The 27161-nt window shown below is 38.3% G+C and overlaps 1 protein-coding gene across 1 annotated transcript in view; it reads right to left on the reverse strand.

Moving 5' to 3' along the window:
• Nucleotides 1-2927: 2927 nt before the first annotated feature.
• Nucleotides 2928-27161, reverse strand: part of TMEM45A (transmembrane protein 45A) — a 39306-nt gene continuing 15072 nt past the window's right edge. Inside the window, exons 4-5 of the mRNA XM_044666807.1 lie at nt 9884-10029; nt 2928-3289 (exon numbers count right to left, since the gene is read on the reverse strand). Of these exons, the coding sequence (XP_044522742.1) occupies nt 3196-3289; nt 9884-10029 (240 nt within the window). The 3' untranslated portion in view covers nt 2928-3195. The remainder of the gene's footprint in view (nt 3290-9883; nt 10030-27161) is intronic.

The raw sequence follows: 27161 nt of genomic DNA on the forward strand, positions 1-27161 counted from the left end.
TTATGATAGGAATGAATAGTATAACATAACTATATACATGATATAATTAGTTAAAATATAATTAACTATTATGCTTAGCTAGGAACTGATGTTCTAGTACATTACGAATGGCTGAAAAGACTAAGTTCCAACTAAGCCAGGCCATAATGAATAATTCTTGACAAGCTTGCTTCTTTGTTTAACCACGGTAAGATAATTATTAAATGCCAATCTCGTGATGTTTCAAAAGTTAATATGTGATTTTGAAAGTATGGGAAAATCAAAACCTGTATGAGATCATAAAGAAAAAAGGGTATAAAAATGAAAATCAGCAGATGGCACTAGAAGGAACAGCCTCTGCAATTTGACTTGCACTCTGGCTCGTTCTCACTCCATTCTTCGCCACGCCATCCCACCTCCAGAGACCCAACCAAGCGAAGAGCAGACTCTTCGCACTTAGGGTCATCTAAGGACCAGTAGAGATGCCTTATTTCCCTTTTGCTCTAAAAAAAATATATGTTGGGACAGCTGGGTGGCTCAGTGGATTAAGAGCCAGGCCCAGAGTTCAAATCTGTCCTCAGACACTCTCTAGCTGGGAGACCCTGGGCAAGTCACTTAATCCCCATTACCTAGCCCTTACCACTCTTCTGCCTTAGAACCAATACACAATACTGATTCTAAGATGGAAGATAAGGGTTTTAATATATATGTTACTAAAATAAAATATAACCTTTGTTATTTAAGCTCAAGCCTGTAGTATTATTTATTCAACATATTATTTCATTAAATATTCTTTCTTAAAAATCTAACCAACAATCACAAAACTACTGCAGTAGGGTTTGAATTTAATGTTTGTTTCAGAGGCTAGAGATGGACAGCACCAGAATACATTTCTAGAATTCAAACAAGTCAAAATCATGGAAATTGGCTGTTTAAAAAAAATAGTCACGTTATATGTTATTTATGTTATATAAAATAAGAAAAGGATCACTGTGACCTGATTCTCTGGATACCCCAATGAGTACCTACATGATTTTTTTGTAATTTGTTTATTCACAGTTGTTCCTTGAACCAATTCTCTTGGAACAACTCTCAGGATTCGTGCATAAATATAGGTTTATGCCTATTCTATTTTTTTTTTATCCTTACCTTCTGTCTTAGGATTTGTGAAGATGGGATTAACTCTACCCTGTCCATTTTTAGATTTAATCACCAAAAGTGTACACACCACACTTACCCTCAGGTTGGGGAGCTCTGTAACCCATATGTGCAATAGTGGGTGATGAATCAGAATCAACTGACTGCCTCCTGGGCAGTCCTAAGCAAAGCTTTAGTTATAATTGGTATCCGTAAAATGGGAGAAAGGCACAGGAAGTGACCAAAGAAATGGTCTTTATAAATTGCAAAAACCTCCTGTGAAAAAGGTCTTTTCCCTTGAATTGGACCCTGGAGGACCTCTGGCTGAGGACATGATTGGTTCCAAGGCAGAAGAGTTTAAGGGCTAGGTAATGGAGGTCAAGTGACTTGCCCAGCATCACATTGCTAACAAGTATCTGAGGTCAGATTTGAACCCCAAATTTCTCAATTCTAAGCCTGGCTTTCAATCCAATGAGCTACCTAACTGCCCCATGTCTATTCTTCCAAAATCCTCAGTTAAAAAATGTTTTGTGAGTTTGACAGTGTATCTGATCCACTGGCTTGAATCATCTCATCATCCTTCCAACCTCAAGACAGTACCTATGTGACGATGGCAGACTTCCAGGCTCGTTGGGAGGTCTGGAATTTGAGATCCGAGGTTATGAAATGTCTTCCTCCTCCTGAGACTGTCCATAAGCTTCCTTTCTTTTCTCCACAAAGAAGGACTGCTGCAGCGATGACACAATCCCTCCTCCCCAGCTTCAATCACTTCAAAGCCCTTCAAGGACAGTTAAAGTCCTTCCTGACTCCCACCCCTTTCTAACCTTCTTAGCCTTTGCCTGTTTTCCCTCTTGTCTGAGGTGAACTTCTAAGTTCAGGGTCAATATAAGCAGAAGGAAGACCTGATTTGGAAAACATCACCAGTTCATGGCAATGCTTGGGATGATGATGGGTCAGTCCCTTGAAGATCAATGTCAGAATGGAGTAAAAGTAAAACATCTCCTTTGTTAATTTGTTTCCCAACCATTGGCAAATTTATACGAAGCAGCTCTAGCACTACAGTGACTAGGAAGGGTTTATCCTCCTTCGGTTCACTTTCTACTCCAGCCTCATGGAAGTGGCTTAAATACGACTACAAGAAGAGACAGAAATTGAGGCCGTGTTTTGTTTTGTTTTTTTAATACACAAATAAATTTAAACACACGTCAACCTATGGTAATGTTATCTGAGGGTGTTGTGTTATCTCCATTGGGTCCATTCTACTGCCAACAGATAGATGTCCATACCAAGTGCTAATGATGATAGAGTGGATAGCTAGCAATAAAGAGGCAAAGTCTCTGCTCCAAATGATTGTAACTTATTAGCACAGAGGGCATGTTAATGCTGCATTTAGGCAAGGAGATTGTGCCTGGATCTGCCATCTCTTAGGTACTCTTAGATAAGGAAGCTCCCTCTACCAAGGCCCATCAGCACTTTCTCCATATTACATGTCCAGGGCACTGAGGGGTTAAGTGACTTTGCTCGGGGTCACACAGACACTTTATGTCTAAGGTGGGACACAAAACCAGGTCTTCTTGGCTCCAAAGCTATCCACTACACCATGCTTTCTTTTATATTCCATGTTTATTGTTACAAATGGTTGCAAGTTTAGCTCAAATAATTTAAGCCCATCTCAAAATAATACACATCTTTTTCCATGTGCAACATCAAACATTAGGAAGATGGGCTAAATAGTCAGAGAAATGCCATTTAACCCTCAGATTCCATAATTAAAGTGCAAAGTGAACCACTCTCAAAATTTATACCTGGGCCTAAAAACAACACATGGAAATTCTTTAGCAAGGTGAGAGAATACAGTATGCTGAGACTGACCCTTACAGAGCCAGTGTAAAAGGACAAGATAAACTTTCTTGGAGGCTGACCTTTACCTTGGAGGCTGACCTTTACCGTGGAGGCTAGTCACATAAGGAAGAACAAGAATAATGGCACAAACACAGACAAACTATGTTTATAGACATCAAGTGAAGATCAACCTAAGGGTAAGATGTCTAACTGGAAAAATAGAGGCACCTAGCAAAATTATATTTCTTCTTCTGATTCTTGGTCTCGTTCAGTGTTTTTCAGCAATCTCATATCAGAAGGAAATGTCTTCTTAAGTTTTGATCTAATTAACCTGAGAAGAAAGAATAATTTGTCATTAGACATAAACAGATTTGAATTGGGGGCATTACAAATCAAATCAAAGGAAGTAATTAAGAATGAATAATAATTTTAAAAGTAAAATATTAACTTTGCAATTTGAAAGAGTAATCCAAAACAGCAGACAGTGGAACAGTCATTTTCATTTTGCCATCCCTTCCTTTGGGATAGCTCTTCCTCCTTGGTTTTCAGTCATGGCTCGCTGCCTACTTCTCTGTCTTAATTCTGGGTCCTCCTCACCTTCCCCCTTAAACTAGACTGTTATTGATCCCCTTGTCTCTCTGCACTAGGCAATAGCATCAACTCCCATGACTTTCATCATTATTACGACACAAATGACTTCCAGATATTTATATTTACCTCTTTATGGAGTACCATCCATTTTCCAGTTCTGGAATCATCATCAAAACTAACTCATTGGGGGGGGGGCAGCTGGGTGGCTCAGTGGATTGAGAACCAGGCCTATATATGGGAGGCCCTGGGTTCAAAACTAGCCTCAGACACTTCCCAGTTGTGTGACCCTGGGCAAGTCACTTAACCCCCATTGCCTAGCTCTTACCACAATATGCAGTATTGATTCTAAGGCAGAAGGTAAGGGGTTAAAAAAATTTTTTTTAATGAAAACCAACTCATTGCTCCTGGGAAAGATATATATATATATATATCTTCTCTCTTATGTCCCCACTTACCATCTCTGTAACTTTCCAATCCAAAATCTACCTCTCTGGTCCTTTTGCTACATCTAGTTTCTTTCCCTATTAGAATTATAAGCTCCTTGAGAACAGGGATTATTTTTGTTTTAATATTTCTTTGACACTTGGTGCATAAGTGCTTAAATGCTTCTTCATTTGTTCATTCATTCATTCATTCCCAGATATTTGCAGAACATCTGGCTGCTTGCAGGGTAACTCCACCTAGACATAGTTCCTGAAAGTGCCTCAATTCAGCATCTCCCAAACTGAATCCATCCCATTCCCTCTTGGGTCTGCTTCTCCTCCTAATTCCACCAGAGAAGACACTCCCATCAGGCCAAGCTCCAAACTTCAGAGTCACTGTTGGCTTTTCCTTCTCCTCAGAGTCAAACATGTGTGAAAACTAACTCAGCAGGCTCTCTCCTCTCTATTCCACTTCCAAGAAAAACACCTTCATTAAGGCCCTCACCTGAAAAGAAATTCTCTAGACTATTATGATAGCCTCTTAAGAGGGTAGTTTTAAGTTTACCCTCACTCCAACCCATCCTTCATACTGCTGTCCAAGTAATTCTTATACACCACTTGGATTAAGCCTCTCCTCTATTCAAAAACCTCAAATGGCTCCCTATTTCCCACTAAATAAAGATGATAGAGAAAGGTAGTTAAGTGATGCAGAAAAATATGGACTCAAAACGATGGGTTCAAATCCAACTTCAGACAATTACTAGTCATGTGACCTTGGGCAAGTAAATCACTTACTCTCTCTGGGCCTCAGTTTCCTCATCAGTAAAATGAGGGGTTAGACTTGATTGCCTTTAAGGTCTGCTTCCAGCTCTAAATCTAGTATCCAGTGATTCTTCAGACCCAAGTTTAGTCATTATAATGATTTTTGCTCACACAAACACTAAATGAATTCTATTTCCCTAAGTAGTTACTCCAAGGTCCTAGATAGGAAAGGGTTGAAATCAATCCCTCTCCCAGATAATAGGGTTGGGAGTGAAACAAAAGCCTAGCCTAGCCACCCCTTTCCTTCCCTACTCTCCAGAATCCTTTTTGTTTCTTTTGCTGCTTGGCTTCTGAGAGTTTTGTGCTTTGGAGTTTTGTGAATGAATAGAAAGGCATATGCTAGCTGTAGGCAGAGCCATGAATAATTCAGCTGATTTCATCCCTTGCCCAGCTCTAATACAAACTACAAGTATTTTCCTTATAAAACGTGACTATTATATGAACCCCCAAAAGAATTTGGTTGTATTATTTGTTGAAAAGAAATGGGTGGTGCTGGTCCACAAAGCACCATGACTGAGGAATAACTACAGAGACATAAAGTCTGGTAGAGCTAGAAGAGTCTTTGGGACTCATTATGTTCAACCTTCTCCTATGATGTAAGAAGAAAACAAAGCCCAGACGCACTGGGTAGTGATCCAAACACCACAAGGTACTCCCAAGGTCACACAGTGATTGTGGAAGATGGGAAATCTCATCAGTGGGAGAACTGGGACAGAAATTCATTCTTCTGACTTCTAGTCCAGTATTCTTTCCACCTTTCCATAGTGTCCTCCCTTGTATACAAGTAGCTTTTTGTAGCTTTCTTAGAATCCTTGTAATTGCCTTTTATTTACATCTCTAATAGATTGTTTTACAAATTAATAGTGCAAAGCATATATTAGCTTGTGTAAGATAAGACCAATGGCAGCATCATTTTTTATTCGTTTAATTTTTCTATTCAATAAACATTTTTCATGTTCAATAAACATTTATTAAGTGCCCACTGTATGCCAGGCCTGGATTCAGGAAGATTCATCTTGCTGCATTCAAATCTAGCCTCAGACACTTACTAGCTATGTGACTCTGTGTTAATCACTTAACTCTATCTGCCTCAATTTTCTCATCTGTAAAATAAATTAAAGAAGGAAATGGCAAACCACGCCAATGTCTTTGCCAAAAAAAAAAAAAAAAGAAGAAGAAGAAGGTCACAAAGAGTCAGATATGACCAAAACAACTCAACAACGCAACAAAAATATGCCAGGCACTGTGCCAACGTGTTCATGATAAATTCATCTCACCTGGTGTAAAGTTGTCTAATTCTCCACAACCAAATGTTTGTAGGCAAATCATTTAACTTCTCCAAGGCTCAATTTTTCCATCATTAAGTGAGGATGACATATTTGTATTAATGCTTAAGAATGTGTGAGGATCAACCAAAACAGTGTGCCAGAGACAGTTTTCAGAGTGTCTACATTAAAGAATTATTATTATTATTATTATTATTGCTAATGAGTAGCAAGGGCTATATTGATCGGGGATGGAACATGGCCAAACAAATTATAGTACAGGAATGTAATAGAATATAACTGTGCTCTAAGAAATAACACAAGGACTAAAAAGATGCACAGGAAGACTTAGGTGAATAAAGCAAAGAGAAAGAAGCAGAACCAGGAAAACAGTACACATGGAACTATAACAATGGAAATGGAAATATCCACAAAGACCCATATTGCTGAGTAGTTTAATTTTAGCCTTGATTTTGTAACTCTTGGTTTTCTACTGTAGACATTCCAAGCTCATTTAACTTCTCTCTATTCCAGTATATGATAATTGTGAATGTCTTGCTGAGAAAGTAAGAACTCTGAAAAAGACACAGGAAAGATTGAAAGTGGGGCTTCTCTAGGGAGAAGATGGTGAAAAATTTTTGTTTTGGACATATCAAACTAAATTGATCCATATGACGATCCAGACTTATTACTTCATCAGAGTGGGACTTCCTGGGTATAAATTCCCTCCATGGATGTAGGCTGACAACTACTCCTTATCTTCAGTTCCTAGAGAATTGTTGAGACACTGAGAAGATATGACTTGTCCAGAGTTATATGACTAGTGTGAACCAAGGTTTTTCTGACTGCTAGATCAATCTCTAACTACGGTACCACACTGCCTAACAAGTCCAGTGGCTTTAAAAAAAATTAAGACCTTTAACAATTGCTTATTTTTCTAATATAGCATTAATTTCAGAAAATTCAGACAGAAAATTTTCAGTTAAAAACCCATGTCAATGCAACTTCTCTCCTTTCACTCACAAACTATCTGGGTACTAATAGTCTCATGTCAAAAAAAAGAAAAAGAAAGCATAATAAAATTCACTTGTTAAGCAATTTTATCTATTTTCTGACTAATGTTTGATTCTATACCTCTACCTTCTCCCTCAAATACAGAACTATGGGGCCTTCAAATTGTGTTTCATACCTGTTGTATTTATGGGGAGTTAAGAATTAAAACCCCTTCATCTGTGAAGGACTAAACTATTATCAGCAAAACAAAGTTCCAAGATAACCCCAAGGGACTCATGATAAAAAAAAAAAGTGCTATCCATAGCCAAAGAAGGAACTATTAAAGTCTGATTGCTGATCAAAGCATACCATCTTTCATTTAATTTTCTTCATGAGTTTCTTCTTGTATGTGTGATATGTGTTTTCTATCATAGCATGAGGAACAGGGAAATAGGTATTGTATGAAAGTAGCCTGCATAAACCTATTTACCACCATGGGGAGGGGAAAGAAGGGAAGAAGGGAGAGAATCTGAATCCCAAAAGGTCAAAAACAATCATCAAAAATTGTCTCTTCATATAACTTAAAAAAAATTTAAGTTAAATAAAATAAAAACAACAAAAAAAAAGAACTAAAAACCTTTCAGTGTCCCCAGGCAACTCTAAAGGACTTTAAGTTACAGATGAGTTGCTAATCTATATCCATGGAGTTTCCACCCTAGGAATCCTACAGGGCAGGTTTGACATGTCACTCCACTGATCAGTCAACTCTAGGGGCTCCATATTACCTCAAAAATCAAATATAAAATCCTCTACCTTCATAATCTGGCCTCCTCTTCCCTTTGCAGGCTTCTTACACTGACTGTATTCCCTCCACACTACCATCCACCGTGGCACATCTCCTTGCTGCTCCTAAGGCAAGACCCTCCATCGCCTCTCACTCCTGCTTCATTCCCATTTAATTTTGGAGGTAGCAAGAGAGAGACAACCACCAATCCTTGGCTTCAGCCGTGCCAAGAGAGGTTCAGGGGGCCAGGGGGCATTAGTCAAAGCCCTGAATGACCAGAGGACTGCCCTAGATGTGCCCTTTGCATCAAATCAACTGAGGGAAAGAAGTGTAAGAGGTCATCTTTGGTATCTTACACGTTTCCAAATCCTTCATTTTGGAAGTCACTGGCTGGCTAAGACGAAAGGTCCATAACCATCAGGACAGGCAACCTGCTAAAACCAACAGCTAAAACACCATTTCTGTCTCCTCAGTACCTATAGCCCAGTGCCTGGCACACAGCAAGTGCTTAGTAAGTGCTTGTTCATTGTTTGCTAACTTGTTTTGCATGATAATACTCTGGAATTGCTTGTCAGTTCTGGGAGAGAGGAAGGCAGAGGGGAAGGAGACCACATGAATTAGGTAACTTTGAAAACTTATGTGTAAATTTGTTATTGGAATAAAATAAAACAAAGAAAAGAAATTCATTGTTTGCTAACTGACAGTTCAGCTGAATGACATTCATAGGGGAAAAAAAGAAGCAGGAACTACCTCTTCTCTTTGTGTTTTTAAGTACCCAATAAATATTTCTTGAGTCCCATTGGTAACCAGTGACCAGAAAATCTTTCCCAAAATTGCTGTGATCTTCATTGATTCTATTACCTACCAAATAAAATTCAAGCTCTTTGGCACAGCATTCGGAAAGTTCTGTGAGTCCCCTCTCACTCTCCACCTTTTTTTTAAACCCTTACCTTCCACCTTAAAATAAATCCTGTGTATTGGTTCCAAGGCAGAAGCATGGTAAGGACTAGGCAATGGGGGTTAAGTGACTTGCCCAGGGTCACACAGCTAGGAAGTGTCTAAGGCCAGATTTGTCTCACTCCCTTTTTTGTAAACCCTTACTACCTGTTTCAATTCCAAGGCAAAAGAATGGCAAGGTGTATGTGATAACAGCCATATTGTGGAATGCTCAAATGGATAGACATGGCTATTAGAAGCAAGAGAGTGATCCAGGACAATTCCAAGGGACTTAGGACAAAATGCTATCCACCTACAGAGAAAGAACTGCTGGAGTCAGAATGCAGATGAAAGCATACAATTTTCACTGTAGTTTAGCTGGGCTTATGTTTTAGGATTTTGGTTTTATATCATTACTCACTTACAAAAATGAATAATATGGGACTGTATTTTGCATGATAATACATGTATAACCCAGAAAAAAATAAAACAAAGCAGTAAGGGAGAGGTAATGGAGGTTAAGTGATTTGCTCAGAGTCACAAAACAAGGAAGTGTCTGAGGTCAGATTTGAACCTACCATTTCTGGGCCTCATTCTCTATCCACCGAGCTACCTAGCTTTCCCTGCCTTTTTAAACCAGTTAATGGTTTAAATTAAATTAATGTTAATTTTTCTCTGGAAAAAAAACAAAACAAAACATCCAGTCAGCTTTCCTCTCCCTTGCCTTTCATTTTAATGTCAAAGGTCCTCTGAATGGAAACCCCAGAAGAAAAACATTTGATTGATCACATGGTTCATTGGGGATATGGTTGGGGATGTTGACTTTGAGTGATCACCCCATTGCAAATATTAATAATATGGAAATAGGTCTTGATTGATGATACATGTAAAACCCAGTGGAATTGCTCGATGGGTCTGGGAGCAGGGCAGGAGAAGGGGAAGGAAAGAACATGATTCATGTAACCATGGAAAAATATTCTAATTTAATCAATTAAATAAATTGATTTTTTTCAAAAAGCCCTCTGAATGGATCAGGGCTCAGCACTACCAACCCTTCCTATGCCTTGTAATCTGTAGAACTGATCCCCAAAGGCCAATAACAGTTAACTTACCAGGTGATAAAAGCATAATTCATACCCAAGATGAAATAAGTGAATGCATAATGCCAGCAAAAACATATGGTCAGAAACAACATGTTGCCGTGATCTGTTTGATTCCATTCAGGGCCTCCATTGAGGGGATATAACACAAAGGCAATCTGTAACAGAAAATACAAATCTGTGTTGAAGCCATCAGATGGATCAAAAAGATGTTGAATTTTTAAGCCTTTGGTTCCAGGGTTCATGGGAGAACCACACGCCCAGGACATGGGCTATGTGGATTTCAAAATTAATATCCAATAACTAAATATTACATTTAATAAAGTTTTATTAATAATAACTAAAGTAAGAGATCTAGCTATTCAGCCCACTCGCCAGAGCAAAAGAGGAAGAGGGAGGAGTTACAGTCAAATATAAAACAATAACGTGACCACACAAATGTGGAGGCACAGGAGAGATTAAAGGGAATTTTGGGAAAACTAAGGGACTTATGGGGGATGAAGTCCAACATTCAAAATCTCCATTTATACAGCTGCTACAATTTTACAAAAATGAGGCTTTATTTATTCTGTCCAGCCACATGGACTGCAACTACCAAAGTATATCACCTCTCAAACATCCTAGAATTCAGAGCTAGTAAAGTGAAGAAATCAAATATAAATATGTTTTTATAGATGAGGAAACTGAGGTTCATGAAGGCTGCTGGTCAGTCAATAAGCATTTAGTTTTTGTTGTTTTTTTTAACTTTGAATTCCATATTTTCTCCTTCCCACACACATTGAGAAGGGAAGAAATAAGGATCCATTATACATGTGGAGACATACAAAACACACTTCTGTATTAACCATGTTGCCAAAATAAAAAGAAAATAACTTCAGTCTCTCAGTTCTCTCTCTGGAGGCTGAGACCATTTTTTATCATGAGCTCCTTGGAACTATCTTGGATAGTTGTATGGATCAGAATTGCCAAGATTTTCACAGTGAATTTCATTCCAATATTGCTTCAATGAACATTTATTAAGCCCATACTAGATGCCAGGTGCCATGTTAAATGCTGGGCATACAAAGGAAAGCAGAAACCTCAAGGAGCTCCCTTCTAGTGGGGAGCCAATATAGGAATAACCATATGCAAGATTCCTGCAGGCAAAATGGAAGGCAATATCAGGAGGAAGGCCCTGGGGGGAGAGAGGAGGAAGACAGAGAAAGGACAGTCTGGGCAGAAGTTAGGAGAACTGAGAGACAGGGACAAAGAGGGAGAGCATTCCAGGCAGAGAGGACAGAAGATGTAAAGGCATGGAGTCAGGCTGGGGAAGCAAACTGGACGGTGCTGCGTATATGGAAGGAAGTGACAAAGAAGAATGGAAAACTAGGATGTGGCTGGATTGTGAAGGACTTCAAATGCCAAAAAGAGGACTTTATGTTTCATTCTGGAGATATCAGGTAGCTAATGGAAGTTGAGTAGGGGGTAACATAGTCAGGGAGCAGGCAGCGAGGCGGCTCAGTGAAGAGAGCACTAGTGGCATGACTCTGGGCAAGTCACTTCACCCTGTTTGCCTCGGTTTCCTCATCTGTCAGATAAGCCAGAGAAGGAAATGACAAACCACCCTGGAATCTTTGTCAAGAAAACCCCAAAAGAGATCATGAAGCATCAGACAGCAAACGTCAGACTCGTGCTTGAGGAAAATTCCTTTTGCAGCTGAGTGGAGGAAGAATTGGAACAGGCAGAGAGTTGAGGCAAGGAGATAAATGAGAAAGCTGTGATAATAGTCCAGGTAAGAAGTAATGAGGGCCTCTGTTGGGGTGCTAGCTATCTGAATCAGAAAAGGGAAGAAATAAGCATTTATTAAGTACTTTCTAAATGCCAAGCACACTGTGCTGCATGCTTTACAAATAGCCTTTCCTTTGATCCAATAACCTCAGGAGATAGGTGCTATTATTATCCCCATTTTACAATTGAGGAGACTGAGGCAGAGAGTGGTCAAGTGACTTGCTTAGAGTCACAAAGCTAGGAAGTGTCTGAGGTTGGATGAAACTCAGTTCTTCCCAACTTCAGTGTTTCCACTTCCAGTTATCTACCCATTGAGCTATCTACCTGCCTCAGGCTACCTATAGATGTTGGGAAGGCAGGAAAAAAAACCACAACATAATTTGACAATAGACTGGATATGTGGAGTAAGTTTAGTCAAGGATAACAGTAAAGTGGTGAGCCTGGGTGACTCTTGAGGTACCTTCATCAATAATAAGAAAGTTGGGGAGAGGAGAAGGTTTGGGGGAAAAAGATAATAAACTTCCAGGCTGGAGAAGCTAGGGAAACACAGTCATATATATATATAATTTATTGCAATAATTATGTATATAATTATTGCAATAAATTTTATTTTAAAACAAAAATATAATAATACAATAAAGGCCTATTGTTTTATGCATTGCTGGCTTGTATGGTTGTCTCCAAAAACCTCCTGATGAAACATGGGGCAGGAATAACAGAAGCAGAAGCATCAAGGACAACTCCAAAGTTTCAGCCTGTCCTTGGCAAATAATGGGAAATTAGCAAAGCGAGCCAATTGAAGGAGGAAATAAATTCATTTTTAGACAGTGTGGTACAGACAGCCATGATAAAGTAGAAGGAACGGTGCCTTTAGAGCCTAAGGATTTGGGTTCAAATCACATCTCTAATGCTACCAATGTGACCTTATATAAGTCACTTAACTTCCCTCAGTTTCCTCATCTATAAAATGAGGGGAGAATCTAAATGGTCTCTGAGGTCTCTTCCATCTCCAGATCCATACTCCCAGGAGCCTAACTTGAGTCTGAGTTGAAAGTGGGAAAAATCAAATGAGGACAGCCAAAAGAAAACTAACAATGCAAGATCAACCTGGAGTCTAGAAGAGAGGCAGAGATGGTCCTGGGAATTCATTCACATAAAAATGACAAGCCTAAAAAGCAGATGAGATTTCTAAGGGAGATCATGAAGAGCAAGAAGTGCAAAAAGCCTCGGGATTGAACTCTTAAGGAAGAAAGCCTAGGAACCAGTTACCCTCATCTACAAAAAAAGAAAAACTAGATGATCTAAAAATAAATAGCCAAAGGAAAGTGGAAAACTACAATGATTAGCTTGAAAATTCATGAGTGAGCCATATAATCAAGTCCTTTGTTTAGCTCTTTTTTTCCTTTTTACATCTTTTTCCTTTAATTTTTAAAAATCTTTATCAATTTTTTTAAGGAAGAAGATCTAGGAAGCCTAGGAACTAGTGACTCTCATCTACAAAAAAGAAGAGGTTAAACTAGATGATCTAAAAATAAATAGCCAAAGGAAAGTGGAAAACTATTATGATTAGCTTGATAATTCATGAGCAAGCCATAGAGTATATTATCAAGGCTTTTTGTTTAACATTTTTTCCTTTTTTCATCTTTTTCCTTTAATTTTTTAAAATATCAATTTTTATAATCATCTTCATTTTCTAATATATCCCTCCAGTCTCCTGGACCCAGCGAGCATCCCATAAAACAAAGAATAAAATAAAAAAGAGAAATGACTAGTTCAGGAAAACCATCCCTGATATGTTAGATTGAGTCTGACAATATGTGCAGTATGCCATAACCATATCAACCAATCCCTGCCAAGAAGGAAGAGAGGAGCTTTTTTCCTCAACTCTTCTCTAGGACCAAACTTCTTAGTCATTATAATTGCATAGTCCCAAATTTAGTTTTGTTGCTGATCTTTCCATTTCCATTTTTCTAGTCATTGTGGTCATTGTTTTCCTGGCTATGCTCATTTCACCTAAATCCATTCATTCAGTTCTTCTTAAAGAATTCAAGTTAATTGGAGAGCAATTTAGAATTTTCCCCAGATAGTTATGAAATTGTGTATACCCTTAGACTCAGCAACACCATTGTTGAGTCTGTTTCCCAAGGAGATCAGAGAAAAAGGAAAAGAATCTATATGTTCCAAAATATTTATAGCAGCTCTCGGTGGTGGAAATTGAGGGGGATACCCATCAATTGGGGAATGACTAAACAAGTTGCAGCATATGATTGTGATGGAATACTGAAAGAAACTGTAAGAAACAACGAGCAAGCTGATTTCTAAAAAACTTGGAAAGAACTATATGGAAAAGTGAATAGTGAAATGAGTAGAACCAAGAGAACAACAAACACAGCTACAAACTTAATTTAAAGAATAACTTACTTCCAGAGAATGAAATGAAAAACGAAGACATGAAAGACATAATTTATACCAACATATCTGTCTTCCAGATGATGCCTTTTATGATGCAGGAAGAGGAAGGAAGGGCTGAGACACTTGTAAATAAATTCTATTCATTAAAAAAATTCTGGCTAAAAGCTAAATCTATATCAGATTACTGACCATCTCAATGCAGGAGGGTGAGAAAGAAAGGGGAAAATTTGAGACTTTAAAAAAATTATTTTTAAAATGTGAGAAACCATTTTATATGTAACTAAGGAGGAAAGTAAATTTAATTTAAAAATTTTGTAGCTAAGCTTGTTAGAATAAAGTATTCTTTTGCTTTTATTACCTAGTTTTCTCAATTAATGGCTTACATGAAGATATGGCCATGAAAAGAGGTTACAACCATGTATGAAAAGAAAAAAAAGTCCATGGTCTTAAAGATTGTTTGTATGAGGAAACCATGGCCATTCTGATAGGGCAAATACTGTGGTGAGTAACTTGGACTTTGTATGCTGCATCATAGACCAATTCACTAAATTGATACAGACCTAGTCACAGTGTTAGTCTTAGGTCTTCCTCCTACCCAGAAACTAGCTCTTACAGAATATAAAGAGGGAGGGAAGGTCTTCTGAGACTAAAGTAACAACTACTCACATTTACAGTAGGAACTCATTTTATGCAAGCTCAACCCAAGCAAATTCAGATATATGAGATTGCCAATCAGAAAAAATAAAGGCAGAAAAATATGTAAGATAACAATTTTTAATTATGTGCAAAAATTTGTTCCAATTTCCCAAGCACCAGTTCACCCACTTTCATTATTGCTCTGAGAAGTGTTAGTTTGAGGCATTTATATTGTTTTGTGCCAACTATTAGCTCCCACCATCAGTCTTTGTTCTGAGTTCTCACTTGTAACAAGTTGTGTCCACATCTGAGTAGTGCTTCTCTTTGTTTCAGTAATGCTATTTAGTTATTAATAATGGCCCTGAAGTACAAGAGTAGTGATTCTGGTAGCTCTGATGAGCCTAAGAAAAGTCATAAAGTGCCTAATGGTGTTCATATAAGAATATTTATTAAATTATGGGGTATGCTATTATGCACAATTTTCAACTTACACAAAGGATCCTGGAAATTATTGGTTGTGTAAAATGAGGTCCTACTATAGATAGTGCTTTTGCAGTAAAAAAAAACAAAACACATTCCTCAGAACCCTGTAACATATGAATAAGATAATTCCCACTTTACAAATGAAGAAGCAAAGACTCAGAAAGAATTGGCTTGCCTAGGGCCATACAGGTAACATCTTGTTGGAATATGAAGCCAGATCTTCTAAAATCACATCAATACTCTTTCCTCCATACCATAATTCTGCTTTTTGGTTTATGTCTCAGTGTCATCAACAATCAGTGAATTCAGTGGAGAAAAAAAAAACTCAGCACCTTGTAGTTATTTGACATCATGAAGATCAAATAATCAGCAAATTATCTGAGTTACTCATTTGTCAAATAGCAATAAATTATATTTTTAAGGAATAAAATATTGCATATACTAAGTTTTCCATATTTACAGAGAGCTTTATGACCATTTGCCTCTAGCTGTGTCTCTCAACAATTCCAGGAAGGAAGAAATCTTTGTCTTAGAGATCAACTTAACAGGGAAATCTAAGGGCCTCACCCATTCCAATTCCAATTAGTACCAGAGATGATATCAGAAATCATGGCACTGAGTGATGGAGCAACTGTTGTTCAACACATCTTAAGTGTCTGATTTGAAAAGCAGAGATGCAGGGATATTCTCCAGAACTATGACTAAATTCTGATGTGGCAAGGCATCCACTCTTTCCACCCAGCAATATTGCCTGCAAGGCTTCAATCCCATGACTCAACACATCCATCTTTAAAAAGGAGATGCAAGAGCATTATATGCAATGGGGATAAATTAGAAGCCTTCCCAATAAGATCAGGAGTGAAACAAGGATGCCCATTATCACCTCTATTATGCAACATAGTACTAGAAACACTAGCAATAGCAATTAGAGAAGAAAAAGAAATTGAAGGCATCAAAATAGGCAAGGAGGAGACTAAGCTATCACTCTTTGCAGATGATATGATGATCTACTTAAAAAATCCTAGAGAATCAACTAAGAAGCTGGTAGAAATAATCAACAACTTTAGCAAAGTTGCAGGATACAAAATAAATGCACATAAATCATCAGCATTTCTATATATTCCCAACACATTAGAGTAGCAAGAGGTAGAAAGAGAAACACCATTTAAAATCACCCTAGACAATATAAAATACTTGGGAATCTATCTACCAAAACAAACACAGCAATTATACGAAAACAACTACAAAACACTTTCCAAAAAAATAAAACTGGATCTCAACAATTGGAAAACCATTAATTGTTCGTGGGTAGGACGAGCTAACATAATAAAAATGACCATTCTACTCAAATTAATTTACCTATTTAGCGCCATACCTATCAAATTACCAAAAAACTTCTTTACTGAATTAGGAAAAACTATAACAAAGTTCATTTGGAATAACAAAAGATCAAGAATATCAAGGGAAATAATGAAAAAAAATGTGAAGGAAGGGGGCCTAGCAGTACCAGACATTAAACTATACTATAAAGCAGCAGTCATCAAAACAATATGGTGCTGGCTAAGAGACAGAGAGGAGGATCAGTGGAATAGACTTGGGGTTAATGACGTCAGCAAGACAGTGTATGATAAACCCAAAGAGCCCAACTTTTGGGACATGAATCCACTATTTGACAAAAACTGCTGGGAAATTTGGAAAACAATATGGGAGAGATTAGGTCTAGATCAACATCTCACACCCTACACCAAGATAAATTCAGAATGGGTGAATGACCTGAACATAAAGAGGGAAACTATAAATAAGCTAAGTGAACACAGAATAGTATACCTGTCAGATCTCTGGGAAAGGAAAGATTTTAAAACCAAGCAAGAGCTAGAGAAAATTACAAAATGTAAATTAAATGATTTTGATTATATTAAGCTAAAAAGCTTTTGTACAAACAAAAATAATGTAGTCAAAATCATAAGGGAAACAACAAATTGGGAAAAAATCTTTATAACAAAAAACTCTGACAGGGGTCTAATTACTCAAATATACAAGGAGTTAAATCAATTGTATAAAAAAATCAAGCCATTCCCCAATTGAAAAATGGGCAAGAGACATGAATAGGCAATTCTCAGGTAAAGAAATCAAAAGTATCAATAAGCACATGAGAAAGTGTTCTAAATCTCTAATAATTAGAGAAATGCAAATCAAAACAACTCTGAGGTATCACCTCACACCTAGCAGATTGGCTAAAATGAAAGAAGGGGAGAGTAATGAATGTTGGAGGGGATGTGGCAAAATTGGCACATTAATGCATTGCTGGTGGAGTTGTGAACTGATCCAGCCATTCTGGCTGGCAATTTGGAACTATGCTCAAAGGGCTATAAAAGAATGCCTGCCCTTTGATCCAGCCATAGCACTGTTGGGTTTGTACCCCCAAAGAGATCATAGATAAACAGACTTGTACGAAAATATTTATAGCTGCGCTTTTTGTAGTGTGGCAACAAACTGGAAAAAGAGGGTATGTCCTTCAATTGGGGAATGGCTGAACAAACTGTGGTATATGCGGGTGATGGAATACTATTGTGCTAAAAGGAATAATAAACTGGAGGAATTCCATGTGAACTGGAAAGACCTCCGGGAACCGATGCAGAGTGAAAGGAGCAGAGCCAGAAGAACATTGTACACAGAGACTGATACACTGTGGTAAAATCGAATGTAATGGACTTCTGTACCAGCAGTAATACAATGACCCAGGACAGCTCTGAGGGATTTATGGTAAAGATGCTGCCCACATTCAGAGGAAGGACTGCAGGAGAGGAAACATAGAAGACAAACAAATGCTTGAACGCATGGCTTGAGGCGGACATGATTGGGGATGTAGACTCGAAACTACCACACCAATGCAAGTATCAACAATTTGGAAATAGGTCTTAATCAATGACACATGTTAAAACCAGTGGAAATGTGCGTCGGCCATGGGTGGGGGAAGAGCGGGGGGGTGAAGGGGAAAGTAGGGGCATGAAGTATGTAAACAGATTAAAAATGAATATTAATAAATGTTAAAAAAAATAAAAGTAATTCAGGAAAATAAAAGCAAATAGAAGCCACCAGTAAGGAGGTTAAATCAATTAGTAACAAGTTTCCTTAGAAATCTCAGTCGCTTCCTGTCAGATACTTGAGTTAACTTTATAGCCTGACTCAAGAGGACCCCCACCAGGATCCCAGATCAGACTGCCCAGGAGCAAAATGAGTGCTAAATGCCCACATTTGTATCACAGCTTCCTTGCCCAATATTCCTGGCTGATGTTATGGGAGCATGGGGCGGGGGGGGGGTTAATTTATGCCTCCCCAGTTCTGTTATTTTTCTGGTCCACTATGGGACAGGGAAAGAAAGCCCTTTCCTCCCTTGCTAGAAGAAGTTAAGGGAGAGCTGGCAGATGCCCAAGGGATACACTACAACTTTTATAGCCCACTGAAGAAATAACTCTTCCTAGCTCAGTACCTCATCACCTTTGGTTCAAACTACTCTCTCCCTGGGCTCAAGGCATCAGCCAGGAATCACTTTGTCATGTATGTACTTTAGAAAGGGGCCATAACATACTTCCCACAGAATGAGGCTTATGTGTGTGTGTCCAAATCCATTGTGGCTACCCTAGTTCAGCAGATCAGAGGTTATGATGTGTTACCAAGTCAAGATCTATATGGGAGCTTCTATATTACTAAAGATATGTCATGTGTGTATGTATGTAAAACACTTACTAGTTGTGTGACCTTGGGCAAGTCACTTAAACTTATGTTTGCCTAAGTTTCCTCAAATGTAAAATAGGGATAATAACAGCACCTACTTTTCCAGGGCTGTTGTGAGGATCTAAATGAGACAACAATTATAAAACATTTAATATGGGGGGCAGCTGGGTAGCTCAGTGGAGTGAGAGTCAGGCCTAGAGACAGGAGGTCCTAGGTTCAAACCTGACCTCAGCCACTTCCCAGCTGTGTGACCCTGGACAAGTCACTTGACCCCCATTGCCCACCCTTACCAATCTTCCACCTATGAGACAATACACCGAAGTACAAGGGTTAAAAAAAAACATTTAATATGGTATCTGGCACAGAATATATTTTAAAATAAAGATTAGCTAATTATTATATGATTAAAAAAAAAGGAGATGCAAGATTCTTAATGAGAGCAGTCTCATTAGGCAAATGATTTCATTCTCATGACTGCACAGGAGGAGCTGGAAAATCAGGGTCTGAGGAAAGTTCCCTTGCTACCCAACAGCCTCCAAGTGTTCTTTCTTGTAGAAGGACACCCTATACCAAGATAAGGTTAAAATGGATATGTGTTTTAGGCATAAAAGGGATACTCTAAGTAAATGAGAGGAATATAGGTTTACTTGTCAAATCTATGGAGAAGGAAAGAATTTATGACCAAGCAAAAGATAAAGAACATGACAAGATGTAAAATGAATAATTTTGACTACATTAAATTAAAACAGTTTTGTACAAACAAAGCAATGTAATCAAGATTAGAAGAGAAACAACAAACGGTGGTAAGGGGGGGAGGGGAATTTTATAATAAATTTCTCTGCTAAAGTCTCATTTCTCAAATATATAAGAACACAAGTCATTCCCCAAATGACAAATGGTCAAAGGATATGAATAAGCAGTTATTAGTTGTGTAAAATGAGGTCCTAATCAAAGCTATTAATATAAAAAAATGTTCTAAATCACTCTTGATTAGAGAAATGCAAATTAAAACAACTCTAAGATACAACTTCACACCAATCAGATTGGTCAATATGACAATAAAGGAAAGTGATAAATATTGCAGGGGTTGTGGCAAAATTGGGACACAAATACATTGTTGGTGGAATTGTGGACTGATACAACCATTCTGAAGGTTATATGCCCAAAGGGATATAAACCAATGCATACCCTTTGATCCAGAGGTACCACTGCTATATCTGTATCCAAAAAAAGGAGAAAGGTCCTACTTGCACAAAGATATTTAAAGCTAATCTTTTTGTGATGATAAAGAATAGAAATTGAAAGAATGCCTGTCAACTGGAAAATGGCTGGACAAATTGTGGCATACGTCAGTGATGGAATATTACTGAGCTGTAAGAAATATTTAATAGGATGATTTCAGAAAGAGCTAGAAAGACCTACATGAACTGATGCAGAGGGAAATAAGCAGAACCAGAAGAACATTGTACATAGTAACAGCAATATTGTGGAATGATCAACTGTGACAAACTTAGCTAATCTCAGCAATACAATGATCTGGCACAATTCTAAGGGGCTTATATATGCTCTCCACCTCCAGAGAAAGAAGTGTTGGAGTCAGAATGTAGATCAAAGCATACAATTTTTCACTTTAGTTTATTTGGGTTGTTATTGTGGAATTTTGGTTTTAAATGATTGTTCTCTTACAAAAATGAACAAAATGGAAATATATTTTGCACAATACATGTATAACCCAGATCAAATTGCTTGCCAGATTTGGAAAGAGAGGGAAGGAAAGGGGCTGGGGGGAGACAATTTGGATCACATAACTTTGGAAATTTTGTGTGGAAATTTAATATTATATGTAATTAATAAAATTAAATATCTTTATAACAAAATTTTATTTAAAAGGGTCAATAGATATTGGGCAGTGGCTGAATACTATGATGTTATAAGAAATGAAGACAAAGGCAATTCCAGAGAAACCTGGGCAGACTTGCATGAACTGATGCAGAGTGAAGGAGAATAATTTATACTATAACATTAATATTGAAAAAATGAATAATTCAGAAATACTTAATAATGTTGATCAATCCAAGGATCAACCACAATTTCATAGGAGTAAAGTTAAAGAATACTGCCTGCCTAATGACAGAGAGATGAAGGACTAATATGCAGAATGGGAAACACATTTTTGGATGTGACCAATGTGGGAATTTATTTTGCCCATCTCGATTGTGTATTTCTTTTCCATTCTTTCCTTTGTTTTTTTTCAATTCATCAGTTGGGGGTGGGGAATGGAGGTAAAAGGGAGAGAAATAAATGCTTGATAAGTGAAAAATAAATAAATTTTTAAAAAAGAAAAATCAACATATGGAAAATAATCTACTTATTATATTATCTCTCCCATCCCAAAAGCACCAACTGTTTCACTTTTGGTATCTGCAAAAAGAGAGTCTGACTCCCATTATTATTTTCTACAAAAGAAGAAAGAGGAAGGACTACAAGAAGAGATGCAGCATCTGAGGTCTGGACTGGGGGTGGAAAACAGTTTAACATTAGTCTGCCACCAATAAATATGCTTCCCTACATGTATCCTATTTTGTAGAGAGTGACAGATATGATCAAATGGTAGGAGAAAGAAAGGGGGGAGATGAGTTTATAGAAGATCGTGACTTTGTGTTAACACTCCAAAATACTTCTGCCAACTTAAAAGATTGCATGCTCTTTGATCCAGCAATACCACTACTAGGTTTGTACCCTAAAGAAATAATAAGGGGCAGCTGGGTAGCTCAGTGGATTGAGAGTCAGGCCTAGAGATGGGAGGTCCTAGGTTCAAATCTGGCCTCACACACTTCCTAGCTGTGTGACCCTGGGCAAGTCACTTGACCCCCATTGCCCACTCTTACCACTCTTCCACCAAGGAGCCAATACACAGAAGTTAAGGGTTAAAAACAAAGTAAAAGAAAAAGAAAGAAGAATGAAAAATGTTTGTATGAAAATATTCATAGCCTCACTCTTTGTGGTGGCAAAAAATTGAAAAATGAGGCGGTATCCATCGATTGGGGAATGGCTGAACAAATTGTGGTATATGATGCTGATGGAATACTATTGTGCTGTAAGAAATGATGAAATCAAGGATTTCTATATGAACTGGAAGAACCTCCAGAAACTAATGCAGAGTGCAATAAGCAGAACCAAGAAAACATTATACACAGAAAGTGAAACACTGTAGAACAATCCAATGTAACGGACTTTGCTACTACAAAACTTATGAGAAAGGGACTTATGAGAAAGAATGCTATCCACATCAAGAGAAAGAACTGTGGGAGTAGAAATGCAAAAGAAAAACAAATGGCTTCTCATTTTTTTATATAGATATATGATTGGAGATTTTTGTTTTAAAAAATTGTTCTACTACAAAAATGAATAATATGGAAATAGATATAAGTGATAACATTTGTATAACCCAGTGGAAGTGCTTGTTGGCTCCGAGAGGGGGGAGGGAAGAGGGTAAGGAAAGAAAATGAGTCAGATAAACATGGAAAAATATTTTTAAAAAAATAAAAATTAAAAACATTTTTAAAAAATAATACTTCTGCCAAGAGGCCCAGTTTCCAAATTAATAAGTACCTTTGTGATTCCATGCATTTTGCTGTATGCATTTAAAAACATTATTCCAAGAAGAGGGTCACTGGAATCACCAGACCTCCAAGGTGGGGGAGGAGGGTCTTGGGGGGTACAGAGTAAGGAATTAAGGAATTGTGGCACATATATATGTTAAGAATTCCTGGCCTAGATCATCTCTAAAGCTCTGTTCCTATGTGTGTGAGTGTACCCTTGTCAATCTATGAAAATTGCAGGTATCACCATGAATCCTCTGCACTGAAGAGTCTTAAAAGTAACTTTGAAAAGTAGAGACTCTATGATAAGCATATACTAAGATAAAGCTTCTGGTATGGAATATTCATATACCCCCAAAGGAAATGTACCAACTAAGTGACAACAAATTCTCAGGCACTGCACATTTTTCTCACAGATGGGGTTTTGGGAAAAGCTGCAGCTGAGGCTTTCATTTCCTGACAATGTGCATGCTTCCTTTGGTCCTGCGTGTATAGTATTGGTGTTTTTTAAGGCCTCAAGTATTTCAGAGTTATTATTTGGTCTGGCCACCAGGTAAAAAAGGAAACCAGTCTAGACATTTGTAGAGGAAAAAAATATTAAAAGCATTAGTGCTTGAGAACATTAACCTTAGAATTCTTTATGAGTCCAAAAGCAGTTTCGAGAAATATGGGACTCATCGACAAATGCAACCTTAATGTAAGCTCCTTGAGGGTAGGAGCTTTTCCATTTTCATCTTTTAATTCCAGTTTGACATTAGGATGGCACCTCAATGTTCGTTGAATTAAGTTAAGTTTTATTATTATTATTTATTATTATTATTAATTAAGTTAAATTTAATTAAGTTCTTGTTTTACACAATTATACCAAAGGATAGTATAATTCACTAGTTCTTTTCTCAATTAGCTGATGGAGCCAATAGCCCTGTAGTGGCTTCCTTCTGATGGTAATCTACTACAAAGCTATAATAGAAACTCTAAAAGAACTCCCTTCTCCTTTCTCTTTATTTTAGACTTCAAAGAAGTTTCTAAAAAAATGAAACTGTAGACAACAAAGCCATCACAATCAAGAATAAAGAACAAGGATTAGTAAGTATTCACGCCATTTTTGTACCTGTGCTATTCTACAAAACTCAAATGACCTGCCCATTATAAGAAAGCAGAATACAGGTTTCTCCTTTTTCTTGCTTTAGGAAAACACAGTTGAATTGTGTCCTTCCTGTCAAAGAAAATATCATAAACACAAATTCATTCTCCCAAAGTTCTCTAAAGAAAGGAAGGAAGAAAGGAAGGAAGGAAGGAAGGAAGGAAGGAAGGAAGGAAGGAAGGAAGGAAGGAAGGAAGGAATGAAAAAAGGAAGAAGGAAAGGTGGGAAGGAGGGAAGGAAGCATATTAGTCAATCAATTAACAAGCATTTATTATGTAATAGAGGTATTTTATAAATATTATCTCATATAATCTTCACAACAACCCTGTAATGTAGGTGCTATAATTTTCCCCAATTTGCAGGCAAGGACACTGAGGCTGAGATTAAGTGACTTGCCCAAGGTCACACAGCTAGTGACTATTTGAGGCAGTATTTGAATGCCCAACTCCAAGCCCAGTACTATCTCATGTACCATCTCACTGTCTATGTAGTATTCACTTAGTAGATTATTGCTCAGAGATATTTCTTCTCAGTCTAACTTCTCCTTGCCAATAAACCTGCTTCTAGGCCTTCTGCGTGTATGCACTTGGGAAACACAAACCCATTTCAGCATCAGCAGGAGAGTTAGAAGAAACACTTGCTCTAGAGTCAGAGGACCTGGGTTCAAATATTGCCTGTGATACTTAGTACTTGTGTTACCCTGGGAAACCCTGTGCAAATTCCATCACCCTCAGCCATCCTCATCTGTAAAATGAGGAGTTTGAACCAAATGACCTAGGAGGTCCACAGAGCTTTGGTCAGCCAAAGTAAAATATGGCCCATAACAAAAATCTGATGAGAAAAAAAAATCATACAATACATTCCAAAGACAAGCACAAAATGACTTCTGGATTATATTCTGCTTCAGAACAGTATGTAATGTAATATCACTGCTTCCTCACCCATTTTCTTTCTTTCCTTCTTCCCTCCTTCCTTCCTTTCTCTCTTTCTCCCTTCTTTCCTTCCTTCCCCTCCTGGGAAAGAGAAGAGGACAGGAGAGGACAGGAGAGGACAGGAGAGGGGAGGAGAGGACAGGAGAGGAAAGGAGAGGAGAGAAGAAGAGAGGAGAGGAGAGGACAGGAGAGGACAGGAGAGGACAGGAGAGGACAGGAGAGGAGAGGAGAAGAGAGGAGAGGAGAGAAGAAGAGAGGAGAGGACAGGACAGGACAGTACAGGAGAGGACAGGAGAGGAGAGGACAGGAGAGGACAGGAGAGGAGAGGAGAAGAGAGGAGAGGAGAGAAGAAGAGAGGAGAGGAGAGGACAGGAGAGGACAGGAGAGGACAGGAGAGGACAGGAGAGGACAGGAGAGGAGAGGACAGGAGAGGACAGGAGAGGAGAGAACAGGAGAGGACAGGGGAGGAGAGGGAGGGGAGGAGAGAAAGCCATCCCTGCCCAGGAACAAGTTGCTCTTGAGGTTGTTCAGCTTTTATTTTTGAAGAGGACTAGGGCCAAATTGAAGTCCTCAGCCTCACTCTGTCTTCCAGTCATCAGATTCCAGTGGTAAGACAAAACTCTGGGGAGTAGCAGATACTTCACTGTTCTGACCAAACTCTAAGTGCTTCACAGAACCTGTTTCAGTTGCCTTCATGGCCACTGGAACAAATCATTCTCATCTGCTCATTCTGCCGGGGAAAGTTGTCCCAGGCTTGGGGTAGAAGTCCTCTATCTCACTGGCAGTTTGACCTGGTTTAGCCTGTCTGTAAGATGATTTTACCATAGTGTGGACACTGTCCAGGCTAAAGTTTACTGGAGCCCCAGGTGAGAGGTGGGTGACAGGTGGACACCAATGGAGAGGAGTAGCCCTGAAAGGGCTAGGCAAACCTCACACCAAAGTTGCTAGCTCCCCCTGAATACCCTGGGAATGAGTCCTAGAATGAGGACTATCTCTATTCTTACTGCTGAAGAAAGCAAGAAGATCTGCATAATCCTTATATGGAAGGCAAAGGGGCAGACTGTGGTTTCCCTGGCACTGGGAACTCTTGGGGAGAAAACTTGCTCTGCCAGGATACCAACCCACCTGCTCTGTTATTTATAATCAACCACCTTTTCTACCTCGTACCTGAGATGGGCTAGAGCTATAGTCCACTTGGAATTGGTCAGAGGGGTGGTTTCTACTCCTCTGTGTCTCCAAAGGGACAGTGTTTTTATATCCATTTTGGCAGGAAGATGAGGCTAAAGCTCAATAAAAACATTTGTTTTTAAAGTAAATAAAAATCACTGAAAGGAATGGAAACTATTATAAAGGAAATGAATACTCGCATAACAGATCTGAATAAATTTCTTGTTGCGTCCAAAGTCAAATTATTTTTTTACTAATAATAAACATCAGAAAGATTTGGTCTGATTTTATTAATAAGCAGAAACTTGAAATTTGTCCAATATTCTCTTTTCTAAACAAAATCACTTAGTTGACACAATATTTGTTCACATAATAACCCATCTCTAAATTTCCTGTACTTAGTTTCCTGGCAGTCAAAGACATACTGCCAAAAACTTGATTAAGCTAAAGAAATTCACCAACATTCAATTATGTGAGGGAAGGGAGGGGATAATCATTTATTAAGCACCTACTATGTGCTAAGAACCTTATAAATATTATGTTATTTAATCCTCATATCAACCTGGGAGATAGGTGCTTTTATTATTCCCATAAAATAATAATAAAGCTAACATTCATATAATGCTTTTACTATGAACCAAGAACTCTGCTAAGTGTTTTATAATATCTCATCTGATCCTCATAACAACCCAGGGAGATACATGATACTATGATCCCCATTATCCTCACTTTCTTTAAAAACCTTTACTTTCTTTTTTTTTTTTTTTTTAAAAACCCTTACTTTCTGTCTTGGAATCAATACTGTGTATTGGCTCCAAGGCAGAAGGGTGGTAAGGGTAGGCAATGGGGGTCAAGTGACTTGCCCAGGGTCACACAGCTGGGAAGTGTCTGAGGCCAGATTTGAACCTAGGACTTCCTGTTTCTAGGCCTGGCTCTCAATCCACTGAGCTACCCAGCTGCCCCCAAACCTTTACTTTCTGCCTTGGAATCAATACCAAATATCAGTCCTAAGGCAGAAGAACTTGGAGTTAAGTAAAGTGCCAGAAAGGATCTGAGACCAGATTTGAGCCCATGTCTTCCCCATCACCAGGTCTGGCTTTCTATCTATTGAGCTACTTCCTTGCCCCAACTATCCCCATTTTATAGTTGAGGAAACTGAGGCAAACATAGGTTAAGTGGCTTACTCTGCACCAAGCTCTAAGATAAATGCTTTTTTTTTTTAATTTTTTTTAAACCCTTAACTTCTGTGTATTGACTTATAGGTGGAAGAGTGGTAAGGGTGGGCAATGGGGGTCAAGTGACTTGCCCAGGGTCACACAGCTGGGAAGTGGCTGAGGCCGGATTTGAACCTAGGACCTCCCGTCTCTAGGCCTGGCTCTCACTCCACTGAGCTACCCAGCTGCCCCCTCTGA

This window comes from Gracilinanus agilis, chromosome 3 (assembly GCF_016433145.1).
Source record: "Gracilinanus agilis isolate LMUSP501 chromosome 3, AgileGrace, whole genome shotgun sequence".
Classification (NCBI taxonomy): Eukaryota; Metazoa; Chordata; class Mammalia; order Didelphimorphia; family Didelphidae; genus Gracilinanus; species Gracilinanus agilis.